This window comes from Condylura cristata, unplaced genomic scaffold (genome assembly GCF_000260355.1).
Source record: "Condylura cristata isolate star-nosed mole 26May11 unplaced genomic scaffold, ConCri1.0 scaffold00011, whole genome shotgun sequence".
NCBI lineage: Eukaryota > Metazoa > Chordata > Mammalia > Eulipotyphla > Talpidae > Condylura > Condylura cristata.
In genome coordinates, this window is record NW_004567112.1 from 19833886 (window position 1) to 19858302 (window position 24417).

General features: G+C 50.0%; 1 protein-coding gene across 1 annotated transcript in view; it reads left to right on the plus strand.

Annotated features, from left to right (window-relative positions):
* The first annotated feature begins 133 nt into the window (after window positions 1-133).
* The window catches only part of CRTAC1 (cartilage acidic protein 1), a 125564-nt gene continuing 101280 nt past the window's right edge, over window positions 134-24417 (plus strand). Inside the window, exons 1-2 of the mRNA XM_004681019.2 lie at window positions 134-261; window positions 17285-17484. Coding sequence (XP_004681076.2) covers window positions 238-261; window positions 17285-17484 — 224 coding nt within the window. The 5' untranslated portion in view covers window positions 134-237. The remainder of the gene's footprint in view (window positions 262-17284; window positions 17485-24417) is intronic.

Genomic DNA, 24417 nt, shown 5'->3' on the forward strand with positions numbered 1-24417 from the left:
CCCCACCCCCGGGCCCCTAGCTCCAGCTGCCGCGCCATTGGCTGCGGGTCTCCGCCAGCCTTTACATAAGCCCGGGCGCGCTCGAGTGGAGTTGTATAAAGCGAGCGAGCGGCGTCGGGGCGGGAGGCTCGAGGCCAGCCCGGGACCGGACTGGGAGTGGAAGGCGGCGGCGGCAGAGGCGGCAGCGAGCGTCCGCGCTCCGACGCCCCCAGGCGGCGGGGCTGAGAGAGCGGGAGGATGACGGCGAGCGCTGGCCCCGGAGTGAGTACCCGCTCTGGTGCCCCCACCCCTTCAGGCGGAGAAAGTTTCTCCCGCCCTATGAGCCCTCCCGATCCCCCGGCAGGGGTGGCGAGGACGCCGCCGGGGAACCGGGAAGGCGGCGGCGGCCGGGGCTTTGCTTCTAACTTGCCAAGAGGCGCTGGACTCGACTGGCGCGCAGAGAATCCCCGCGGGCTGGGGGCGAGGCAGGAGCGGGCTGGAGGTGGAGAGGTGGGAGCCGAGGTGTAGGGGGCGACAGCCATACAGCTGACAGGGAAGGTGTTGGGGGCGCGCTGGAGGTCAGCTGTTTGGGAAGGGGGCGCCGGCGCTGGGAGGGGGGCGGAGCAGGTGAGGAAGGATGTGCCGGGGTTGTTGGGGAGACACCTCACCGGGCAGGCTCAGCTCCTGGCTACGGAAGCTGCTGGCCTTGGCCCCTTGGCCGGGTGCTAAGCTTGCTAGATGGGTAGAAGCCCCGTGGGGCTGGCGCTGCCTCCCCAGGGAAGGCGAGCTCCCAGGCACAGCGCTGGGTGGCAGCGAGCTCCAAGAGCCAGCCCTGCGCGCGGCATAGCTGCCAGCTGCCTCTGCTGGACCGAGGTGTGGTCTGCTTGCTTTCAGTCTGTCTCAGGCAAGCCAGCTTCAGGCATTCCCAGGGAACCAGGGGTCCTTCTTGGCCCCGTGGGGGCACATGGAGGCTTTGATGGGGCAGCAGACCGGTGTTGGGGATATGCCCAGCAATGCAGCGGCTTTCTTCACAGTACAGTAGTTGGGAGCTCTGGTTAGTACTGTTTCTGCAGAAACCAACTCAAGAATCCAAAGTCATCCCAGCCTGGATGGGAGCCTCCCAGAGTGGGCAGGAAATGCTTATGGGGTTGGGGAGGGAACAGTCCCCTTCCTCCAGGAATGACTAATGAATATTACTGTTGCTGGTGGGGCAGACGCCTAGTGTGGCTCCCGTGCCCCCCCAGAAGGTGCTTCAGCTCTCCAGGCAGGACATATTCTTGAGTCACACTTGAGGTGTCTTCTGGGATGGGTGCAGTACTTCAAGTGAAGCCAGGTGGAAAAGACTGGGAGAGGGTTCCGGATTAGAGGACAGCTCTGTAGTGCTGCCTTGAATCAGGAGGAAAGCATGTGGAAAGAGGAAAGCTATGGAGGGCAGATTTTTGACCCCACTTGCATGGGGCTAGTGATACCCAACACTGAATTAGGGCAAATTTCAAGAGTCACACTGTGCCACATGGCTTACTCTCAGGCGTGAGGAAGGGGGCTGGAAGATGGAAAAGTGGGAACATGGCGATTGTTCCAATGTGGTCCTTTGAGGAAGTGTTTTTGTTCCCTCTGATGATTAAGGAATCCTTCTGGCAGCAAGTCCTAAAATCAATTTAAAAGGCAACAAAGGGAGTTCAGGGTCTTAGTGTTGGCACAGTGGACCACGGTCTGGAATATTGTGGTTTCCGGTTGGTACCTATGGTCTCTGAAGAAGGTCAAAGGCGGTGGTAGTTATCTGCTTTGAGCTGCTCAGCTGGGACTGTATTCTTTACCTGTACCTCACCCCTGAACTTGGATGGGTATTTCGAACTAGAATCTCTGCTTTAGCCTGGAAATCTCTTATGGGGCTGCCTCCAAGCCCAGCTCTACTCTTTTCCTGCAGTTAACATTTTTCTGCTGCATTTCCCAAGACCATCTCTCCACTGGGGATTTTTGCAATGAAATACCTGCTTGTTGCTCTTTCTTCCCTTCTCTCCATCTGGGCTGCACCTGGTGTTCTCAATCCTGATATTTATGACTTGCTATGTTGATGTTTGGTTAAGATGTCCCTATCGTTGCCCAGGAGTGCCCCTGTAAATGTGTGGATCAATAATTCTAGGGAGTGAGACATGAACTCTTCTGGAGAGAAGCACACTGACCAATTCTCTTATTGAGAATTGCCTCTTGTTCTCAATCATCCATGCTGCCTGCTGAGAAGATAGAAGCTTAAACGTAGAGCAGACTCACCGATGTCCAGTAGGGGGCGCCAAAGACACCAGCTCAGGGCCACTGCCGAACTTCTTGCCCTCCCAGAGTAGAATAACTTACAAGCTCCGGCCATAGCCCCCAACCATCACCTTTATGATGGAAGCCCTTCCACGAGCTCCTGGACATCACGTGGTCCTGTGATCCCAGATGCAGTATGGCAAATGCAAGTAAAACATTCCAACAGGAACAGCTGGCTCTCAGCTTCACCCGCTCTCTGAGATCATTTCTTTGTGCTCGGTGCCGAGGTCTTCTTTGAGCTCACTGGGAACTTGTAGAGGCTAAGAACATTTGAGTTGGAAGAAACATCTTTGAGCATGTAGTCCAACACCATCCCATCCTCAATACTCACATGAGTATTGAAATGAGAAAACTGAAGTCAAGAAAGGAAGTCTCTTGCCCAAAGTCTCGTGGGTTTTGTGGAAGAGGCAGGAAGGACCAGGTATCAGGAGCCCCAGTTCTCTACCCGGAGCTCATGCAGCTCCCAGCACCTGCTTCCTCTTTTCTATGGGAGATGAGTGTGTCATCTTTGCACAATAGATACTCAAAAATTGCTGACTGATCAGACATTCATAAATTAATAAGCTTAGTAAATTAGTTAATCTGGGGGAAATTTGCTTTGAGTTTAGTATTCAGAGTGAGGAGACAAGATACCGATAAATTTCTTATAGATATCCAGGTAATAGACATTCCTAGGGATTCCTTCCTCTTCCCCACTCCCTTGTCTTGTTATTCTAAGTGGTCTTTTAGGCCACCGCAATGTGCCTGCAGGTCTTTGTCCATGCATTTGGCAGTCATAACTGCCCTGGGCCCCTGGCCTGCAGTTCTCCCTGTGCTAAGGCATGCTGGAGGGGGCACTGACCTCCACCACTCCCTATGGCCTCTCCAGTACTCAAATCCTGGACAGGGTGGTGCATTCCCAACAAGTATTTGCCCGTCTCCCCATCCAGTTCAAGGTCAGAATGCTTGCATGTTCTATTTTTGCAGAGTCCTCATATTAGGGCTCCTTGGGTGACCTGGGAGATACTACCATTTCCATTGGCCTTTTTCTGTTCTGTGTCTGACTGTTGACACCTGAGCTGGGCCCCCAGAGGGAGGTTTGCTGAGTGGCCTCAGGCTGCCCCCTCTGCTGCCGCTCCCCACCCTGCTCTTCTGCATGCTTTGTGGAGGTCCTCTGGCTTCCCTCGGAGCCTCGGCAGATGCACAAGGACCCAGTGCCGCCAAGCCAGAATTCTGAGAGGTGGAGCCTCTCCTGTCCCCAAGGCTCACCCAAGGGATGCTTGTTGCCAGGGAAGATGCTCAAGGTTCCTTGTCTCCTTCAGGTTCACAAATTGGGTTTTCATCTTCAGGAGGAAGGAAGTGATAGGATAACATGAACTGTCAGAGAGCAACACCCCCCTCCTTTAAAGTGGGGTTCTGGGAGGTTGTGAGAGAGCTTCACCTGCTCCCAGCTGTAGCTAAACAGATGCGTCTGCGTTCTCAAGGCTTGGTCCAGCTCCAGATAGGACCAGAGGAAAAGAGTGACATAAAATAGAGCCATAGCTCGAGCTCTCTGGACTTTTTGCTTGAATGGGAGAAGGGACGTAGACTCTGGAAAGTGGCCGTAGACATTGAGGAAAGGAAACGTCTCTTTCGCTAGCTCCACTGGGTGACGGCCCCTGACCCTGCTTTCTGACTGGACGGAAGGACACAAGCTGAGAACTCAGCTCCTCCACTTACTCGCTTAGAGTAACAGCTTAACCTCTGCCTATGCCTCAGTTTCCTCCTCCGCTAACTGGTGACGTTGCCAACCCTCTGATGAGAGCAGAGGAAAGGTGTTGAACTTGCCCCTGCTTTTGGAGGATACACAGGGGGATTCAGACAGTCGGAGACATTATTGGGGGTCCCTGGGAATCACACAGGGGCTTCCTGTCTCAGCCAGAGAGATGGGGATGTCCAGCTTGCACACCAGCCCTGTTCACAGCAACATCTGGGCTGATGGACAAGGCCTTCTTCCCTCCCCCACCATGGGGCTTTCATTTGGGGGTTCTACTATGCCTGGGGAAAAGAGATTTTACAGGTCCCTGGATAATTCTGAATGTGATGGAAGGCCCTGAGCTATTGATTCCTAGGGAAGGATCTCTGTGCTGGAAGAAGCCTTCCTCGGAGCCCAGTGATTTAAGAGTGCTGACAAATCCGTGCTCACCGAGCCTCCTGCAGGCTGCAGATAGAGGCTTCCAGGCCGGTCGGGGCTCTGCAAAGGATTTCTGGGGAGCCTGGCTGGTTGCTTAGGGGACATAAACCTGTGAACTCTCGTTAGGAGAAAGTATGAAATCAATTGGTTCATTATCACACCAAACACACCCTGGACCACTTAGGGCATTTAAGAAATGAGAAGCAGCAAGGAATGGAGAGGTGGTGTTTGAAAAGTGTGCAGAAAGGTGAGACGGGATTGAGGAAGAGGCAAAGAGAGAATCTTTCCAGTGAACCACTCATGATCTTGCCCTAATTAAAGTTCTTGGGCAACGATCAAAGGGGTTACTTTGGTCCCCACCCCAACACTGGACAGTGTCTGAAGACATTTTTGATTGCCACACTGGAATAGGGAGTTCTAGTGGCATCTAGTGGGGAGAGGCCAGGGATGAGGCTGAGCATCCTACCACGCAGCCCCCCAAAAATGGTCTGTCCTAAAAGGTCGACGATGCCAAGATTGAGAAACCCTGGATGAGAGCGTGGCCTCAGAGAATCACAGCAGGTCAGCGCTGGGAAGGGTCCTAGGAGTGTTTGCACCCAGCTCCCCCATTTCAGCTGAGAGGCAGAGGAGAGGAGACTAACCAGCGTCACCCAGCAAGAAGGTGGCAGAGCTGGTCTGGAACTCAGACTGCTATCTCCCAAAACTGCCTTACCCAAACTCCCCCAAAGTGTGAAGATTAAATGTGAGCTGTGAAAACACTTAGAAATTTATAAAGAGACTATTATTAATATTGCTATTATTAAGAATTTGGGAGTTTGGAAAAGTTCTATTTCTGGCCATGCCACTGACTCATTGTAGAATATTGGGTGCATCATTTTTTTCACCCCCATGCCTGTGAGTGTGTGTATGTGTGTTGTTGGGGGACAGGTGGTCTTAGCAAATGATAACTAGATAATAATCATATTTAAAGAGATGTCAAAAAATTTGTCCTTCAAAATCCTGGGGCACTTAAAAAAGAGAAAAAAATTTCCTTGAAAGAAATCATGTTCATGTCGTAAGAAGCAAAGCGCTTGCTTTTTGGAAAAATTCCAGTACTCTGGCCCTGTGAGTTGGTTTCAGCCCAGGAAATCTGATCAACATCCGGAGGAGAAACTGATAGCTCCACAAATGACAAGCGACTGGATTTGTCCCCACTCCCTCCGGGAAGGGGAGGTGACAACTCCTGCAGCCTTTCCTGCTCACCCGTCTGCACAGGAAAGTTCCACAAGGAACTTCAAGGAGGCATGGGAGGCGTGTCATTAATTAGTAAAACCTTGTTTACTTAACAGACATATTCTTAAAGATCTCTTCCAAGGGACGTTTTGACATATTACTTTAATTAGCCACAGAAGAATCTGGAGTGCAGAGAGTGTAAAATGACCCTCCCTGTTGTTTCCAGTTACTCTTATCTTTGTTTGTACCTGACAAGCACAGTGACAAGGTCACAGGAATCACAGCTGAGCTAGGGTGTCCCTGTGACCAGAGGAGGGACTACGGGGACTTCTCTCCCACAGCGGCCCCCACTTACCTGGAGAGCAAGTGGAGATTTCTCCATCTGCACCCCAGTCCTGCTGTGATGGATATCTGTCTGTAAGGAACAGTCATTCATGCAAATCCTGACCACAGCTTTCTGCGAAGAAAGAGGCCCTGGAACCCAAGCCCACGCCGCCCTCCCTACCCCCAAAGGCAGAGGAGCTCCTGTAAGATTTGTGGGAGCAGCTGGGCTGGTGTTTGTATGGAAGAGCTGACCCTGGTCTGCCCTCTCTGTGCCTGGGAGGTCACTTGAGGCTGATATTAGGGGACGAAGACTATACCACTCCTTCCCACTGGGTTGGGGAGCATTCGTGCTCCCACCTGACTGGCCCCCAGGTCGGGGAGGCCCCAAGGTCCTGGAGCTCAGCCCTGTAATCAGGGTTTGAGTAGAGGGGCCCTTTCCACTACCCGCCGGCTCCTTCCTGAGCGCTGTCACGTTCCCGCAGTCTCTGATCTCTAAGAACAGACTCTTTCTTAGAAATCGTGATCATAACCCCTCGTCTGAGAAGCTATGTATCTCCAAAGAGGCCTTTGCAGGTGGAAGAGTCCCTAGGAAGGAAGATGCTGCCTGTGAAGCAGTGCTGGGAGGCACTGGCTTTTCTTTTCAGCTACAACCTCAGTGCCTTGTATGGCACTCAGTGGTCCTCAGGGAGTGGACAAGTGACCGGTGAATAGAGGTGACCAATCTGGAGCCAAGGTGGCCCTTGGAACAAAGCGGCTCTCCACACTAGCCCCGGCCAGTGAGGTCAGCCTTCTGCAACCTTCTTCCCATACCTGGCACTTGGCCGCAGGGCTCTGTAGGCCTCCAAACGTCGCACTTTTGAGCAGGGTTTGAGGACCCCATGTGGCATCCATCTCACGAGATGGGGCCAACTCTGAGTCCCGAGCGAGGCCGAGTTTCTCTTCCTCTTCTCTACCCTCTGAGTCTCCCCTGCCCACCCCCTTCCACGAGGCTGCTGCAAGGAAGCTTAGCGCAGGTTTACCTTGCTTTAAGCTGATAGAATAGATGATAATTTGGATTTCCACAGAAGACAGACTAGCCAGTGAATCATTGCTTCACAGACAGATTCCCCGGGAGGATACATTTAAATAGCAAGATCCACTAATGCATTTTAAATGATTTAGGAAAAAAAAAAACCTGACCCATGGACTCTGGAAAAGAACTTTGGAGGTCATCATCCCCACCCCACCCCCACCCAGGATGCCCACATCCTTCTGTGACCCTCTCATTCTCAGCCAAGCTGTCCTGCACACGGCTGCCCCAGATCTGGGGTGCTGGTCTCCAGTGCCCGTTTGGTCATGTCTCTGCCGACTTCAAAAACTCCCCCTGGGGTGACTTTAGGCTCTTTCCCTGGGCATAGCAGGTTCTAAAGGCCCCAGCTGCTGTCCATAAGCAGCACTGTCTCCTCCTTCTGGATCCCCCCTCCCGCCCCCTTCTGCACCCCCTAGCTGCTGCTGACAGCACCAGCTGCACCATAGCTCTGCCTTTGGGCCCGTCTCAGCTCCTGGAAGGCAGGTCCTATTGGGGTCCTGGCTCCCCTTCTCCAGAGAGCCTTTGCTGTTGACCTGCCCTCCTCCCTTGTGTGGGCCTCTTCTGGACTCAGCACCTGTTACTATTCCGGCTCCCCCTGCATGTGGCCCCCAGGGAGCCGGAAGTGTCACGAGGGCAGGAGTCTTGCTTTCATTTGCAACCAAATCCACAGGCACCCTAAATGATTGAAGGAGGACTGTGTCTATTACAGGACACTGACAGGTTCTACATTTGGAAAACAGCATTGAAGTCAAAGAACTCCACAAGGGTCCCTAGACAAATTTGTAACAGAAGCAAACCCGTTCCTCAAAGTCACACAGCCCCACGCACAGCCTTCCGCTCAGCCCTCGGCAGCTGAGCGCAGAAGGGGCACATGAGGGGGCCTGGGCCCCATCTCCTGAGGGTCACCAGTGCACTCGACGAACATTTATGAGCAGTAACGATAGCACCGGCACCATCACCGCCAGGGGAAGCCTGGACTTCTGTTTGCCTGGCATGTATCAGCTCATTTCACTTCCCATTTTACAGAACAGGAAGTCTGGGGAGTTAAGAATACGCTCGAAGGACCCGCTCTGCCCTGTTAGGAGGTCAGGAGGCTCCATCTGCCTCTCCCTTTCACAGACACCATTTCGTTAGCCTGCTGCTCCCTGTGGCACCTCCTGGCCCAGCTCCCCTGAGCTTTGGTCTGTCTTTGCTGGAGCGGGATCCAGTCTCCCCTGCGAAAGCAGCTGCAGGCAGTGTCTGCGTGTCTCCAGGTAGGGGAAGGTGGAGGCAGCCTTCTATTTTCTCAGTGCTGGGGAAGATGCATAGCTGGTGGTGCCCCAGGGGAAGGGGCGGTGCCAGGGCTGATGTTTGTCTTTCAGGCTGGCAGCCAGAGGACCAGGGGGGAGCAGAAGCGCTGATAACTGGGCATTAGGACGACTTCCACCCAGCACGGGCTGCATTTTGTTGTCAGCTATTCGGAATAGACCTGGAGCAGGTCCTTGACACAGAGTAGGGCACCAGTGTTGGCTGGAAGAATGAATGAGGGGATGGAGGGGGGGGTGGGGCGGGGCGGAGGGAGGAGTGGCAGCTTCCAGTTTCCTCTCCCACTGTGACCACAGTTTTTGCTTTTTAACTGGCCCCTGGCCTTCAGCCCGTACCCCTACACCCCACCTGTGCTCAGTTGGAGCCGACACACCACGCCAGCCACGTCATCCCCTGTCCTTGGGCTCCTGTAGCCCGCGGGGAGCCGTCTCCAGCCTCCCTCCTGCCACCTGCCCTGCTCCACGCCACACTCCAGCCACCTCCCTGGGCCACACAAACCCACCCAGGGGGTGCACATGCTGGCCCCACGGCCTGGACACTGCCCTACTTTGTCCCTCTGACCAGCTCACCACTCCCTCTCTCCTAGGCCTCCCTCCCCTGCTCCGGGCACAGGTGCTTCTTCTTCCCATGCTCCTGTCTCACTTGGTTTAAGACAAACTTGGAATAGTCAGAGAAACGATACAGTTAGTACCTAGGAAGAATTCTAGAGCCGCTCGGTTTAGGCACAAATCCTGGCTCTACTGCATACTAGCTGTGTGACTGTGGGCAAGGTACTAACCTCTCTGTGCCTTAGCTGCTTCCTCTGTGCAGTAAGACAGTATGGTACCTACCTCACAAGGTTACTGAGGACTCGGCGGGCCCATCTGTGGGGATGGCTAGAGCGGTGCCTACAGCCAGTGGCAGTGTTACCATGATTGCCCGTTTCTCATACGGTGCTTGATACATGGACCTGCAGCAAACCCTGTTGGCCGTATGCAGACAGCCTGTGAATCACTGAAGAGCAGCATGAGCTGCTCTGAGACTCAGATTCTGCTCTGAGGAATGTGGAAGTGGGGTGAGATGAGAGGAAGCGAGGGGAGCAGTTAGCAATGTTGCTATTGTCTGGGTGGAGGATAAAGGGAGTGAACCCCCAGCAGCAGGCTAGAAAGACTGGACAGCTTTCCGAGAGATCATGTACGGGAATTGACTTTGTGACCCAGTGGTTGAGAAGGAAGAAGAAGCAAGACCACATATGACACCAGATTTCCAGCCTGAGTGAGAGCGTTAGGGGTTGAAGCGGACCGGGGAATCGCTTGCCGCTTCCCTGCTGAAATTCAGGACCTGCGAGAGAGGGAAAGGGAGACGAGAGCGGGAGGTGGTGCTCGGGCAGATGGCAATCCATCATAGCTACAGTTGTTTGGAAGGCCAGGGAGCCAGAGGGCTTCAGGGGGCCTGCCAGTGCACCCGCACCTCCCAGTGCACCCCGCCTACCACCACCCCCCGGCCCCCATGGGCCAGGACAGCCAAGTTCAGCACGTGGCAGAGAATGGCCCTGCAGTGAAGCAGGTCCAGAAGGAGCTCCCATGTCAGCTTTTCCAAACTGACCCACCTGCTGAGAGCCTCCTCTGGCCCTTGGGAGCAGGTGTTGGGGGCGGAGGGGGACGAGGAACCCTGAACCCTTGTAAGGTTTCTCAGAGTCGAACAGTGGGGGTCTCGGTCTGAATAAATCTATGTTGTGGATACTGGGCCCTGCATTGTAAGATGTTTGGCAGCAACTCTGGCCCCTACCCACTAGATGCCAGTAGTAGCCCCCTTTCCTGGTTGTGACAACCCCAAATATCTCCAGACATTGACAGTTGTTCCCAGAGTGGGGGTAGGGGGTGACAGTTGAGAACCATTGCCCTAATAGAAAAGGTCATCTGGATGAGAGCGCCCCCTAAATCATGAGCCAGGGAGCAGGCAGTGCTCAATGGGGGCCTGGGGTGACAGTGTGTCCCCCAGACCTTTGCGGAGACTGCCTCTCCTCATCAGCCAGCTCTCAGCCTCCTTTAGTGCTCAGCCACCCACCGACCGCTGAGGAAGGCTCCATCAGCTCACCCTGCCCAGGATCTCCTCCATAGCTCTTCGTGTTCCTTCCTCCTCCACCATGGTCCCCGCCACCCCAGCACCCCCCTCACTCACGGAAGGGCCACAGGATGTGTCCTCGTGGGAGAAGGAGCTCGGGAGGCCTCTCTTAGCTCATCTAAGTGTGTGATGCTTTAGTTCCAGGTGCTTCTTGGGAGGGGGGGAGGGAGTCTCCGTCGCACTGGTGACCCCAAAGCTGCCTCTCCCAAGCGACTCTGTTCTCCCATAGGTCTGTGCACCCTGCTTCTCCCCAACATCTAAAGTATTCAGGGCTGTGGCTTTTATGAGAGCTCTGGGGGTGTCCTTGGCTCTTTCGATAATTGCTAAAGAACTGCTTGCCCTGGAAATCGCCCTGGAAGCCTCTCCCCACAGCTGCCTGACCCCACATCAGAAATCTAGGTTGCTTGGTTACCAGTTTTCAGACCCAATTCAGCAGAGTCCCGAGGCCACAGAAAACCGAGTCTGCCTGCATGTGACCCACAGCCAGTCGAAAGACCGTAGCACTCTCTGTGTGGAAAAAGGGGTAACGAGCAGTGGGCGCTGCCCTGCTGCCTCCCAGACCCCCACCCCGGAGTGCACTCAGCTGGTTGTGGAGCAGGACACCGACACACCAGGGCCTCTCGCTGCTTTATGTGGGTGGAGATTTATGTGGGTGGCCCCGACTTAGACTTCGGTTCGCTGGTTTTTTTTCCCCTCTTTCTCTCATGCTGAAGATTATTCAAAAAGTTTGCTTATAGAGCATTTTTAAGACATCATTATTACAAAGCAGTTCTTCTCACTGTCTAAAACACGGCCCTGTTATTTCTCGCCCTAGCAAAGCGCCCTCCGCGGGAGCAGCCCACATTCCCACTGAGGCTGCGGCTGGCACCCTGGCCCTGTGCCCTGTGCCCGGCTCTGCCTTTGGTGTTCAGCAGGCCGCCTGGGCTGCGCGGACCCCTGTCTTGCCACTTGCCGCCTTCGTGGTCTCGCCTCTGAGAGCTCCTCTGGGTGCTGGGACATAGCGCCGGAATGCACACAAGCGCTCAGAAACAGGCAAAAAAAAAAAAAAAAAAACCCCGGTTCAACCTACTTTGCAATTGTTTTTTTTTTTTTAAAGATTTATTTATTATGCGTACAGAACTGGGGTACAAGACAGAGGTGCAGTGAGAGGCTTCACCAGAGACAGAGCAGGGAGTAAAACAGGCTGATCGTCGAAGTACACTGCTGAGGGGAGCAGCGGGCAGGTCAGGAGAGGTCTGCCGCGCCATGTGGTCACCTCTGGGGCAGGCGGGGATCGAACTCATGCTGAAGAAGTGGCTTTAGCTTCTTAGTGCTGTGCTTTAACCCGCTGTGCCACCAGGGAGGGCCACAACTCTGTTTTTAACACTATTTTTTAACTTCCCTCCACATTTCCTCCAAAGATTCAAATGTCCACAGCCATGAAACAGGAGTGTCCCGACCAGATGTGAGATGTGAGGTCGCTGGGTGTCCCCAGACCTTCTGTGTCAGGCACGACCACCTGCCCTGCTTCACCCCCAAACTCCATTCTCCCTTGACAGTCTCCACTAAAAATATTTTGTTCATGTAATTCAACAAGCTGGTGCTGAATTTGGGTAGCAGAGACATTTTTCACTTCAAGTCAGTTGCAGCTTGCACGCCCATCTGGGGACCCCAAGTCTGGGGCAGGGGTTCTCAACCCAGACGGCCTGTTAGCACCATCTGAGGAGCTTCTAAAAATACACAGCACCCAAGCTCCACCACAGATCAGAAAAACCTAAAACTGGGTGAAGGACCTGGGTAGAGCTGCGTATTTCTCAAACCAGGTTTCCCCTGGGCACTGGGGCCCAGGACCACTGGACTAGAGCCTCTGGATGTGGAGCCTGAGGCCAGCAGCCTTACTGCACCTGAAGGCTCAGGCCCCACCTGCAATCCACCAGAACTGAATCTGCGTCCTACCAACATTCCTTCAGGCAATTCCTGAGCATGATGGAACTTGAGAAGCACTGTTTGAAGGAAGGATGGTTTTTAAATAGCTGAATGTCTGGTCGCAAGCAGTTTCTGCGATTTCACATCATTTGGACATAGGGACATAGTCTTCCTTTCTTCATTTAACAAATATTACTTGAGCATTTGATGGCTTTGGGGAACAGGTTGGCATTTTTCTCTATCTCAGCCTGCAAATTTGTGTCCATATCCTACTTTCTCTAGGCTCTGACCTATCGTGGTAGCGCTCTCTCGTCTCCTTGACCTGATGCCCTGCAGTTCCAACCTTTCCCCTGTTCCCACACCTTCGCAAAAATTAGAGTCAGTATCCCTCTTTGTCACTCTACGTCAATTGTGGTAATTTGACTTTGAGCTGAAGACAGCCAGTACCTGAATGTATAATGATAGACTGAGCCTGCAGCCCTGGAGACTGCATAAACATCGATTGATTTCCGCTCCTACGATCTAGAGGCTGGTGATCTGCCTGTAGCTTCTTATACCAATCCGGTGCCTCCATGGTGGTACTTAGCCTGGCTTCTTCACTCTCAGAGCTAAAGTGTGGAAGCTTCCTAGGCACTGCATAGCTTATGGGCAGGACATTAGGTTCACCCGGGAGCTGGTTAGGAACACGGACTCTTGGACCCTACTGCAGATCTCTGGAATCAGAACCTGTATTTTAACAAGACCACCAGGTGATTCACACACCCATTAAAGTGTGAGAAGCACTGGTATAAAATAGTGTTTCTCAAATTGTGCAGCATATTAGGACCACATGGGGAGCTCTAAAACTCTGAGGCTCCTGCTGCACTCCATGCCAAGTAAGTGAGACTATTTTGGATGTGATTTTTTTTTGTAATGGTAAAATATACATACCACAAAACTTAGCATTTTAACAATTTTTAAGTCTACAGTTCAGTAACAAACACTTTCCTCGTTAGTGTGCAACAATCGCTACCCTCACTTTCCAGAACTTTTTCACTTCCAAAAATGAAACTCCATTTCCATTAAGCTCTAACTCCCCATTCTCCCATCCCCCCAACCCCTGGCAACCACCAGAACACTTCCTGCCTCTGAATTTGACAACTGTGGAATCATACTGTTCATATCCTTTCATGATTCACTTCATTCTCTTTGCATGTCTTCATGCAAATATTCATCTATGCTATAGCAAATGTCAAAATCTCCTTCCTTTTTAAGACATACAATATTTGTTTGTATGTGTAAGCCACATTGCTTAGGTATTCAACCTCTGATGGCCACTTGTCTGGCTTCCACCTTTGGGCTATTGTAAACGATGCTGCTACGAGCTGCGGTGCATTTCAAACCATCTCTGGTATATACTCACAGGTGGCATTACTGTATCACATGGTAATTGTACTTAGACTTTTTTTTATTATAATAGTTTACTTTTTCTTTAGACTTTTTGAAGAACTGCTACACTATTTTACTTCCCCACCAGCAATGCATAAAGGTCCCAATTTCTCTACATCAACATCAACAATTGTTATTTTCTGATTTTTTTATTGTAGCCATCCTAAGAGTGTGAAGTGTTATCATGCTCTTGATCTGCTTTTCCCTAACATGGTGCTGTTGTGCTGTGTTTACATGTTTGTCTTCTGTAGGAGAGTTTTATTAAAGTTCTCTGGCATTTTGAATCAGGTTGTTTTTGTTGTTGAAATGTCGGAGTTCTTTATATATTCTAGATAGTCAACTCTTATCCAAAATAGGATTTGCAAATCTCTTCTCCCACTTTGTCTTTCACCCTGTTGATAGTGTCCTTTGATGGACTAAACTTTTAAGTCTAGATACAGTCCATCTTATCCACTGTTTCTTTGTAGCCTATGATTCTGGTGTCATACCAGAAATCATGATCAGACAATAGTATTTTTTAAAGATCCCCAAGTGATGCTGGCATACAGCTAACGTTGAACAAAGCTTCTTAAAACTCAACATGCATTTAAATCACCTACAGTCTTGTTAAAATGTTTAGTAGGGGCCCTCCCTGGTGGCGCAGCGGGTTAAAACACAACACTAAGAAGCTTAAGCCACTTCCGCATGAGTTCGATCCCCACCTGCCCCGGAGGTGACCACATGGTGCAGCAGACCTCCCCTGACCCGCCCGCTGCTCCCCTCAGCAGTGTATTTCGTCCATCTGCCTGTTCTGCTCCCCACTCTGCCTCTGGTGAATCCTCTCACCCTCCGTCTCTGGCCTGTACCCCAGTTCTGTATGAATAAATAAATCTTAAAAAAAAAATACAAAAAAAATGTTTAGTAGGCCTGGTATGGAGCCCAAGATTCTGCATGCCCAACAAATTCCTGCTGCTGCTGCTTTGGGCACCACTCTAAATGTGAAGATAAAGAGAGGTCTTTGAGGTCCAGAGAGTACAGATCCTACTGTTGTTTCCCCATCCGCCATCAAGATAGTCCCGCACTCACCCTCTAACTTCCACTGGTACTGAGCAACCCTGGTGCACTGGGAGCCTCTGACAGAAGAATGGGGTGCATAGGACATGTTCTCCCTGCCCCATGCTCATCCTACCTGGCTGAGTGCCACCTTCCTCCTCTGTCTCATTCAGGGGATTTCAGGCTCCACACTAACAAGGACTCATTCCCTTGGCCCCTGGAAGGGGATTGCTGTAGAAGCTTATGGAAAAGCTATTTTGCTAAAATATATTTAATATGCTCAGAAAGGAAAGACCACAGGTTGGTCTAAAGTTTATAGAAGAAACGGGGGGGGGGGCATCTTTATCATTAAATTTGGGAGTCAAAATGGACCATTAGAGATCTACTCCCAAAGCCCAGCTTTGGAGAAAACTGGTAGCCAATGATGCTGTGACTTGTTCAAGGTCACCAAGCAAGATAGAATCCAGCCCATAGGTGTGTTATTTCTTTTTAATCTTGCTTAAGGTTATTTATCTAGAAATAACTTATATAGGGTCACACTTTTTCATGTGGCTCCTTTAATTGAAAGTGTTACTTTTCACATAAAAAGTAAAAATCAAGAGTGTCCCTCGTAGCCTTCATTAGAGAATTTCCACCAACTGCTTGTATCATATTAGGACCTGGTGGCGGTGACCTCAGACTTCTAGTATGCTGCCTGGGAGGAACTAACTAGCTTCTGGAAGGCATGCTTTAGGTCCCACTCCTCCATGTCCATCACAAGCAGTGTAAACTGACTGTGGGATGCTTTCAAGCAGGTGCCAATCAAGCAGATTGGACTCTTAAGCCGAGAGTCACCCTAAATAGAAGTCATTCCTTGAAAAGTCCAGTGACCTTGGGCTTCATGCTACATTTCAGCGTGTCTACCTTGGTTATTAAATACTCTTTAGCTTTTCATTCCGCTGCTCATTAATCTAGTTATGAGTTTCCTTTATCCCACCAAGCTTCCTGCCAAGTCGTGCACACTCACAGCGCTGCGCCTGCCTTTGGTGGTGAGACAGCGGAAGACGCTGCTCAGACATCTCTGTCATTTGGGCTGACCTCACTCTGACAGTGCAGCCCCGGCAGCGCCCGTGAGTGCACCTTAAGAACCTTTTCACAGAAGGGCTCCCTGAGGAGCCCCGCAGCCTCCCACCAGGCGTTAGGGGGGTTCTGAATCGTGTTTGGCTCCAAAGCCAGTGTCCAGGTGCTTCCTTTTGGTCGTTGGGTCCTGAACTGGAACAAGCTCATTTGCTGGCAGGAGCAAATGTCTCCATATGGGGAGTCAGTCTTCAGATCAGCTCTTCATTAAGACATCAGCTCAGCCTTGCTCCCGGCTGCCAGACGCGCGACAAGCTGGTCGGAAAAGTTCCACCAGGAAGGGTTTGCTGCCTGCTGAAGGCAGGAAGGCACTGCCTTGCCTGTGGGCCTAGACTTTCCCAGGCTTTGTGGGGCTGGTTCCTGCAGCACCAGAACACGCTGTGAGTTCTGCCTAGGCCGCGGGCAGTGACAGGGCGGTGCCATCTGTAGTGTTCTGAGTGCCTCCCTGTTCACACAAGGAGGGGCAGAGTCTTTCCACCTCCTTAGCTATTCTCATCTGTCTCCCGGGTATGTGCCACCGGCATCTGTGGCCCCAGGCTGCTTGGCAACCCCCCTGAGTTATGTTAGGGATATAATAATGAATTATACAATGGATTATACATAATTAATTTATAATAAAACACGCATGCAATGGTTTAATTTCTCCAAGTGAATGATGAGCTGCCCGCCAGATCCTGCCGGAATGCATTCCCTAACTGGCTGCGTCCTATCTGCAGGCCATGGCCAGCTGCTCCAGAGAGAAACGCTGGCTGGGGGACCTGCCAAGTCACAGACCCCTTCCAGGCCCTCTGGGGTACGTCCCACAGAAGAACAATCCTTCACTGTCTCTCTGTTCTAGACCTGGATCGGCACGGGGATCTCACCCTACCCCCACACTGTTTGAAGTCCATTACTTTCTTCATTATGCCAGTCTGTCTCTGGGAGTATGGGAGATACCTGTGTACTTATACCTCCCCTGACTCCTTTCCTTCCTTTCCCTCTCCCCACCCCCTTCTTTCTGTCCTTCCACAGACATGTGCCAGATACTGTAGGTGAACAGAACAGTGCCTTGCCCTGCTTGAGCCTCCTTTCTAGTAGAGGGAAATGGACAATACCTAACATGCGTAATGAGTAAGATCATGCAGGCGGTGTGGTGGGGAAAGGTGGTATAGAAGAAGAAAAAGCAGCACCAGGGAGGGCAATCGCATGCGACGGGGTGGGCTGCCCTTTTAAAGAGGTCGGTCAAGTGGCAGTCGATACCTGCAAAGCCCACTGTGAGCGAGCACAAGAGCACCCTGCCTGCCAGGAGTCGCTCTTACGGGCTGCTCTGGCCAGACAGCTCTCAGACCACCGGTAACTTCTGGTTTCAGGTGTCCAGGATGTTACCGTTTCTGCTGCTGATGTGGTTTCTGCCCACCACCGAAGGGTCCCAGCGGGCTGAGCCCATGTTCACTGCAGTCACCAACTCGGTTCTGCCCCCTGACTACGACAGCAACCCCACCCAACTCAACTATGGGGTGGCAGTTACTGACGTGGACCACGATGGGGACTTCGAGATCGTGGTGGCCGGGTAAGTGGCTCTCGCCCTGAATCGCACAGATGTACTGGTCAGCTTGTGCTGTGATGAGGCCGAGTAACACACCAGTCCAAAGTCCACTAACCTGCAAACACAAGCACTGGCATCAGGGGCCTTGCTGGGGTCAGCGGGGTTCTGGTATCTATTCTGGTATACCTTTCGTGACAGCCGTGAGTTGGGGAGAATGTAGATGGGAAAAAGGTGTTTGATCTGTGGGCTTTCCAAGGAGAAAATCTGAATGCTTTGCTTCAAATTTAAGCGCTTTCTTTATTCAGGTGTTAACTTCCTCACGGGTGGGACTTGAGGACCTCTATATAGGAGGGGCTGAAGGGTGGCAATTACGATGGGAAGAGATGCTCAAAGCTGCCTTTGCACAGCCTTTGGCATTTAATTACAAAAAGAGTAATTGTCCATGTCAGAGAAGAGAGGAAGATGGGAATGAAGAAGGATAATGATATTTCCCTAAACCCTGCCGGTGCACCATTCCTGCCTTCCTTCCTGAGAAGCAACAATGTGTAGCAGAAAAGCATAGATCTGGAGTTGAGACAGCCTGAGCTCATGCCCTAAGACCTACAACTTTCTAGACGCATGACAACGAGTCAGTCTCTTACTCGCCAAGATGTACCAGCTGTAAAATGGTGATGCCTTCTTGTTCTGAAGGTCCTCGCATGTGACAGTGCATTGTAAACCCTGGCAGTCCCGGCTGACACCGAGCACGGTATGTACCAGGCTGTACGATGCCTTTCAGGTGCACTGCTTTATTTAACCCTCCTGGTAACACTACAAAGCAAGTACACAACAAAAGGAAATTAGGATTCCAAGACGCAAAGTGACTTGCCCTCTGTCAATAAATATAAGTGGACGAATCAGGATTTGAACCCCAAAGCTCCCTACCTCCAGAGCTACTAAACTTCATTGAACAAAGCTTAGTTATCACTTTAATAACCAGTGAGCAGAAGCACTATAGCGACTTGTCAGCCTCATTCCGGGAGACCTGAGTCTTGAGGCAGCCCTGAACACAATAACTGGCAGGTAACATTATTTGCGGTAATTGCATAAACAGTAGTTATGTCCTTGGAATTGGAAGACCTGGTTTTAATTCAACCATGCCACCCAGCGGTGAACCTCGTGCAAGGTACCACGTTCCTCATCTCTGAAACAGGCTGTGAAATCTACCCCCTTGTCTACCACAGGACAGTGTTGATGATACCTAGAAAAGAAACTTCGTACAGTGCATTTCTTCTTTTATTTCTACTACTCCATGGCCAGTAGGTACTAGATTGTAGAATCCTCCTAGGTTTGTGTGTGACCCCGGAGATGGCTCTGGATAAGATGGGTGTGCTCCAGGCTGGCGCTGTCCAGTGTGGCTGTGGGGCCTCCAGATGTGGCTACTGTGACAAAGAAACTGAATTTTTACTTTTATTTCATTTTAATTATATAGCCATATTTAAACAAGAAAATTTGGGGTTTTCAGAATGAAAAGGGAAAAATAAAAATGGTTGTAATAACACATCCTGCCTGAGGGGCCAAGAGCTTGGCTGTGCTCGGCCGTGACTGCCCAGTCACTCTCTGAATCAGAGAGGCCCTCCGGGGCAAATGCTGCCTCTCTGCTGGAGTCTCTGGTTAAAGGACTCTGACACCTTTCCGGAATGGTCTGATTGGGCCGCCTTCTGCTAGGTGACACCCGCCTTGCCCTGGTGGTCCTGGGAGCTGACTGAGCACAGAGGGCAGCCGGCCTCTCCTCCTCCCAGTCCTCCAGGGACTCCTGCGAGCCACTCGCCTTGCATCTCGGCACTGGGCTCACATGGCAGTCCCGTCCCTCCATCCCGGGATGTCTCTGTCCCTCCGTCTCGGGATGTGCCTCTCCCACGTGTGCAGCTGCTTTCGTTCCAAGTGCCAGACATTCATCTCAGCTTCCTTTTTACTGAAGTCTGTTCTTTCTCTTCCACAGAGCTCAAGAAATTAGCTTTCTAATTTCTAGTGTCCTCTGTCGGAGAGAGGTGTGATCACCAGGAGCAGTTACCTGGGTTTGATGTTGCCCGCGGTTCCCTCAGCACTTTGGAGCTGGACTCCAGATGCAAGACCAGGTCACAGGAGGGCTTCCCCCCTCTCAGTCTGAGGCCAGGGACAGCCCTGGGCCAGGCAGCCCCGTCCGTCCGAGGCTGCTTGGGCTGTTGGACGCCGTAGTGAAAGGCGATAGTCTCAGCCCTAGCAAAGAAGAGTTACACGGAGGACAGGATGGCGAAATTGGGTGGCTTCCCAGCGCCAGGTCAGGCCTTCTTTGTGGCTGTTGTGAAGCATTGTGAATTCTCAGAGAGTCAGAAAGACATGTTCTAATTTAAGTACCGAAATACATTCCAAAGGCAAATATAACTTTTTATTATCTTCAGCTTAGGATGATTTGTCACTGTCTTCTCCTTTGGGCTGGATAAGCAGGGTTGACTCTACCGACGTATTTAAATCAGGACCTTGGGAGGTCACTCGGTCCCCGCCTTGACTCCCAGTAAGGCCACACCTCTAGCTTTCCAGAGGCACCTTTTCTTTAGAGCCTTCCAAAGGGCACACGTGCTACTTCTGTGGTCCAGCTCAATCACGTCTATCAAAACTCTGTGTGACTAACCTGGTCCCCCATAAGAGTTTAAGCCATTGCCGTTAGCTTTTGTTTTGCGATTGCCTTTGAAGATGTAAACTCGAAGGGTTGCACCTTCCCTACAATGACACCAGGCTCAGCGGGGCCCTGCATGAAGGAGGACGCCCTGGCAGCAGTTGTTCCTGACTTTGGCTCATTCTCCTTAAGCCCCCTGTTTCCTTCCTTCTTTGATTGTAGATGCTGTTTAAGTGATCACATGGAGCAGGAGTTGAAATTTTTAAAAAATGCAATGTGAATGCTTTTACCTGGGGCACCTGTGGCCTGGCTCACAGAGACCCACTCTTCATTATCTCACAGAACCTTCCATTAGCTAGACCCCCAGGCATTTAGTTGGGGGAAATGGCTTCTTCAGTTTATAAGGGGCCCCTTCACTTGAACTTGTCTTGGATTTGTTGACCTTGGAGTGTGTCTGATGGGAGCCCTGTTGCTTTGAGTATTTACTCTTTGAATAGGTTTGTTTTGTTTCGTTTTTTTCGGTATCCTGGTTCTGGGTATTGATGGCATTGATTCTGAGCGTGGCATGAGTGAGTTGGCGTTGTGTTTCAGATTCTCGAGTTAATTGTGATGGAAGGCATGTGCTTGCGTCTGACTCAGGGAGGTGCAGAAGACACACGCACACCCTTTGTTCCGCAGGGACTGGGCCGGGGTGGGGCGGGGTGGACCAGCTCAGCTTTGTGCCGCCGGCGAGTGTCTCCGCATGTGGAGGGCTGATCTGGCGCCCGGCAGGTGTGTGATTGCGGTCTGCGGACAGCCTTCTTCCTGCGGGGCAAGGGGAGGATTTGATCACCCCTGCAGACAGCCGTGCACGCACAGACCCTGGAGAATCTTCAGGGCTGGTTCCCCCGGTAAATAGAAAACCCAGTGGCTTCCCTTTCTCTCAATAGAACTAAACACCCAATCTACAGTCTCACATAGTCTGGAAAGGATTTCCTGTTGGTGTCAATCTTGTGCAATTCCTTAAGGGCAGCTTTTGTTTCCTGGGATATCTCCAGAGGCCCAAGAGTTCTGCCACCCCATCCTGTCTGTTTCCAACATTTTTGCTCAAATGGAAGATTGCTGTGCTTGTCAGGTTTAAATCATGATTTAGATCAGTTTTGCTAACAAAGAGCATTCATTTGATAAAACCTAAATGCATTCTTCACACTCGGAAAGGTTTCGTTTAAAGAGATGCTACATGTTGTAAAGCAGTGCTTCGCTTTTTCTTCATGTTGCTACTATTAAAGAAAAATTTTTAATTTACTAAAGTTAATTGAATTATTTAAAAGGCAAACTGTATTCAATTACCAGATCAATCATAATCATTAAGAGACATTTTTGCCATTTTAAATGAGAATAGTGATAAAGAATGTAGCTATGATTTAATCAAACTAGTATTTATTTATACTCTATTATTGCAAGTGTAGTGGTAGTGAGTATCTATAGATGTGTGTATATATATTATGCATACATATAGTAGAAGGATGTATCTGTATAAATATATCCCCACATCATACATATACAAACACACTTTTAGCAAAGTAGGAAAATTATTTTAACATTTAGCCCAGTTGTTGCTTTGTAACATTTTAATAGGTTTGATCATCATTGTCTTAAATGTTTGATTATTGTGTTTTGTTTCTTTTTAAATTTAATGAAACTTAAATATGTTTTATTCAAAAAACATTCACACGATGTAGATGAAAGTAAACACTCATCTTTCCCAGGCCCCACCTCTACACCAAGCCCAGAACCACAGCTCTCCATTGGTGTCTATACTTCTAGGAACTTCTGCATTACATATTATATACAAGATATGTAATTTTGTAATATGTAATTACATATTATATACAAGATATGTAATTACATATCTTGTATTATATACAAGATATGTAATATGATTCATTGCTCCAACTTTATAAGACCTTCCTTTTTTTTAAGCTGCTTAATGTGTGTGTGCCATATTCACTGTGTCACTCCTCAAGTGACAATTAAGCAGTTTCTAATCCAAGAAGATTGTAAATAATGTTGACCTGCCGATATCTGATATCTGTACACATAGGCAGATATCTTTACACTCATATCCTTACAAACATACAAATGTCCTTACACACATATGCAAATAGTTCTTTTGTATAGATACCAAGAAGTGGAAATATAAGGACTGATATATACTAATTAAATCTTAATAGGTATTGCCAAATCTCAACTTCAATCTAATCTCAATTTTTTTCTGCTTATTCATTGCCTAATCTCAATCTTTTTCTACTTTTTCATAGCCTGGATCTAAAAGGCAAGCTTTGGATTATTAAATTCAACAGACAATTGCGTACCTACTATGTGTACAGCCATGTATACTCCAGGGTCTGAACTGTATTAATTTAGGTCTAATAGCTTCAGGAAGTAGTTAAAAAATAAAAATAAAAAGCCTATTCTACATCTGCAAAAGAAACTATGTTAAAAACTGGATTGAGGAACTTCAATACCTTTTGATTCAAACTGCTAAAAGGACTCCCTCTAAAGCCTCCTCGGCAAAAATATATTTCTTAAATGGGTCACCCTTAACCCTGAGATTCATTGTCATCGGTGTCATGGAAGAATGATTGCGGGATGCTGGCTTTTTGCTATGGTTAAGCATGGACTGCCCCTGATTTTGAATACTAATAAGACATGAGCTGAAGCAGAAGCCAAGGCTTTTTAACTCATTCTTAAGTTTTCTAAAAAGGTTACTCAGCAGTGCATGGCAGGCTTTCCAAAGATGTCGCGCTGCTATAGCCAAACCTCCCTCAGCCCTGGGACCACAGCAATGGGCAGGAAGTCACTTCCCGCTCCAAGCCACAAACCCCCTGACAGCTGCAAGGCCTGAGGTGCCCAGGTATCGCTCCCGCTGGATGAGTGCCTGCAGACACACACACATGCGCGCGCGCACACACACACACACACACACACATGCACAGTGTCAGCAGGTGGTGTGGGAGGCAGAATAATGAATGGTCTCCCAAAGAAGCCCATGTCCTAATCCCCAGGACGAATGAATACAATATCTTACACAGCAAAAGGGACTTTGTTGATGAGATTAAGTCAAGGGCTTTGACAGGAGGAGATTATCCTGGATAATCCGTCCGGGCACAATGTAATCACAGGGTCCTTAAAAATAGAAAAAGAGGCACAAGAGGAGGTGGTATGGGAAAGAATCAACCCACCAGCTCTGCTGGTGGGAGGCACCACAAGCCAAGGAATATGTGTGGCCTCTAGAAACTGGGAAAGGCAGGGAAGTAGCTGGACTGGCTAGAAGGGAATGACAGGTGTCCCCCCGACACCTGGACGCCAGTCTGGTGAGGCCAGAATCAGACTTCTGACACGCATGGGGGGGGTCGTTCGCAATCTACTGTTTCATGCCACTAGCTAGTGGTGATTTGTTACAGCAGTAACCAGAAACTCACGCAGGTGAAAGGTGGGATACTTGGTATCATTTTCAGAAAAGTAGAGGCCATCACCTCAGAGAACTTTAACAGTATTATTTTAATAATTTCACGACCATAAAAAAAAGCACTAACAAGAATATTATTGAAGAGTCAAAGAATATATTTAAGAGAAATATATAACCAACAAAAGGGTTACCTTTAATCAGTGAAAATTCCCTGTCATGGAACACGGGCAGCTTTGGAAAGGACCCCTAAAAACACACTTTGTTCCTGGACCATCCAGATGATTAATTCACCCTACAGCTATCTGACACCAGTGTCATGAGTGGTTGGAGGTGGGGAGAGGGAATTCAGGGCTTTTAAAGACCTCACAGTCCTCGATCGGACAAACACACCCAAACTGGGAAACCAGAACCCCAGGAGAAATGCCAGGGCTGTGGGATGTGGGAGCCGGCAGAGAGCCGTGCCAGGGAGGGGCCTGAAGGCAAGGAGGCTCAGGCTGCAGGCAGAGGACGCAGCTTCAGATCATGAGAGGCTAAAAGCCTCTCCAGCTCGAAGGGAGCCTTAGGCGTATTTGCACGCTGTTGTTGGTTTATTTTTACCTTGATTTCTTTAAGAAACGCATTTTAACAAACTGATTTTCACAATGTAGTAAAAAATATTTATAAAACGCTATTCCGAAATAGTGATGTAATTAAGTCACTAAAATTGCCATTGCTGAAAATGGCAAAGCTGCTTTTAGCAATGTGAATCCAGAAAGTGGATGTGTGCGCCCTCTCTGGTCACTTCCCTTGAAGCCCCTCTCCTCCCCACTTCTGTAGGTGGTGGCCTCTCCCTCCCCTGGCCCATGCCAAGTGGTGCAGGCCCAGGCCCACT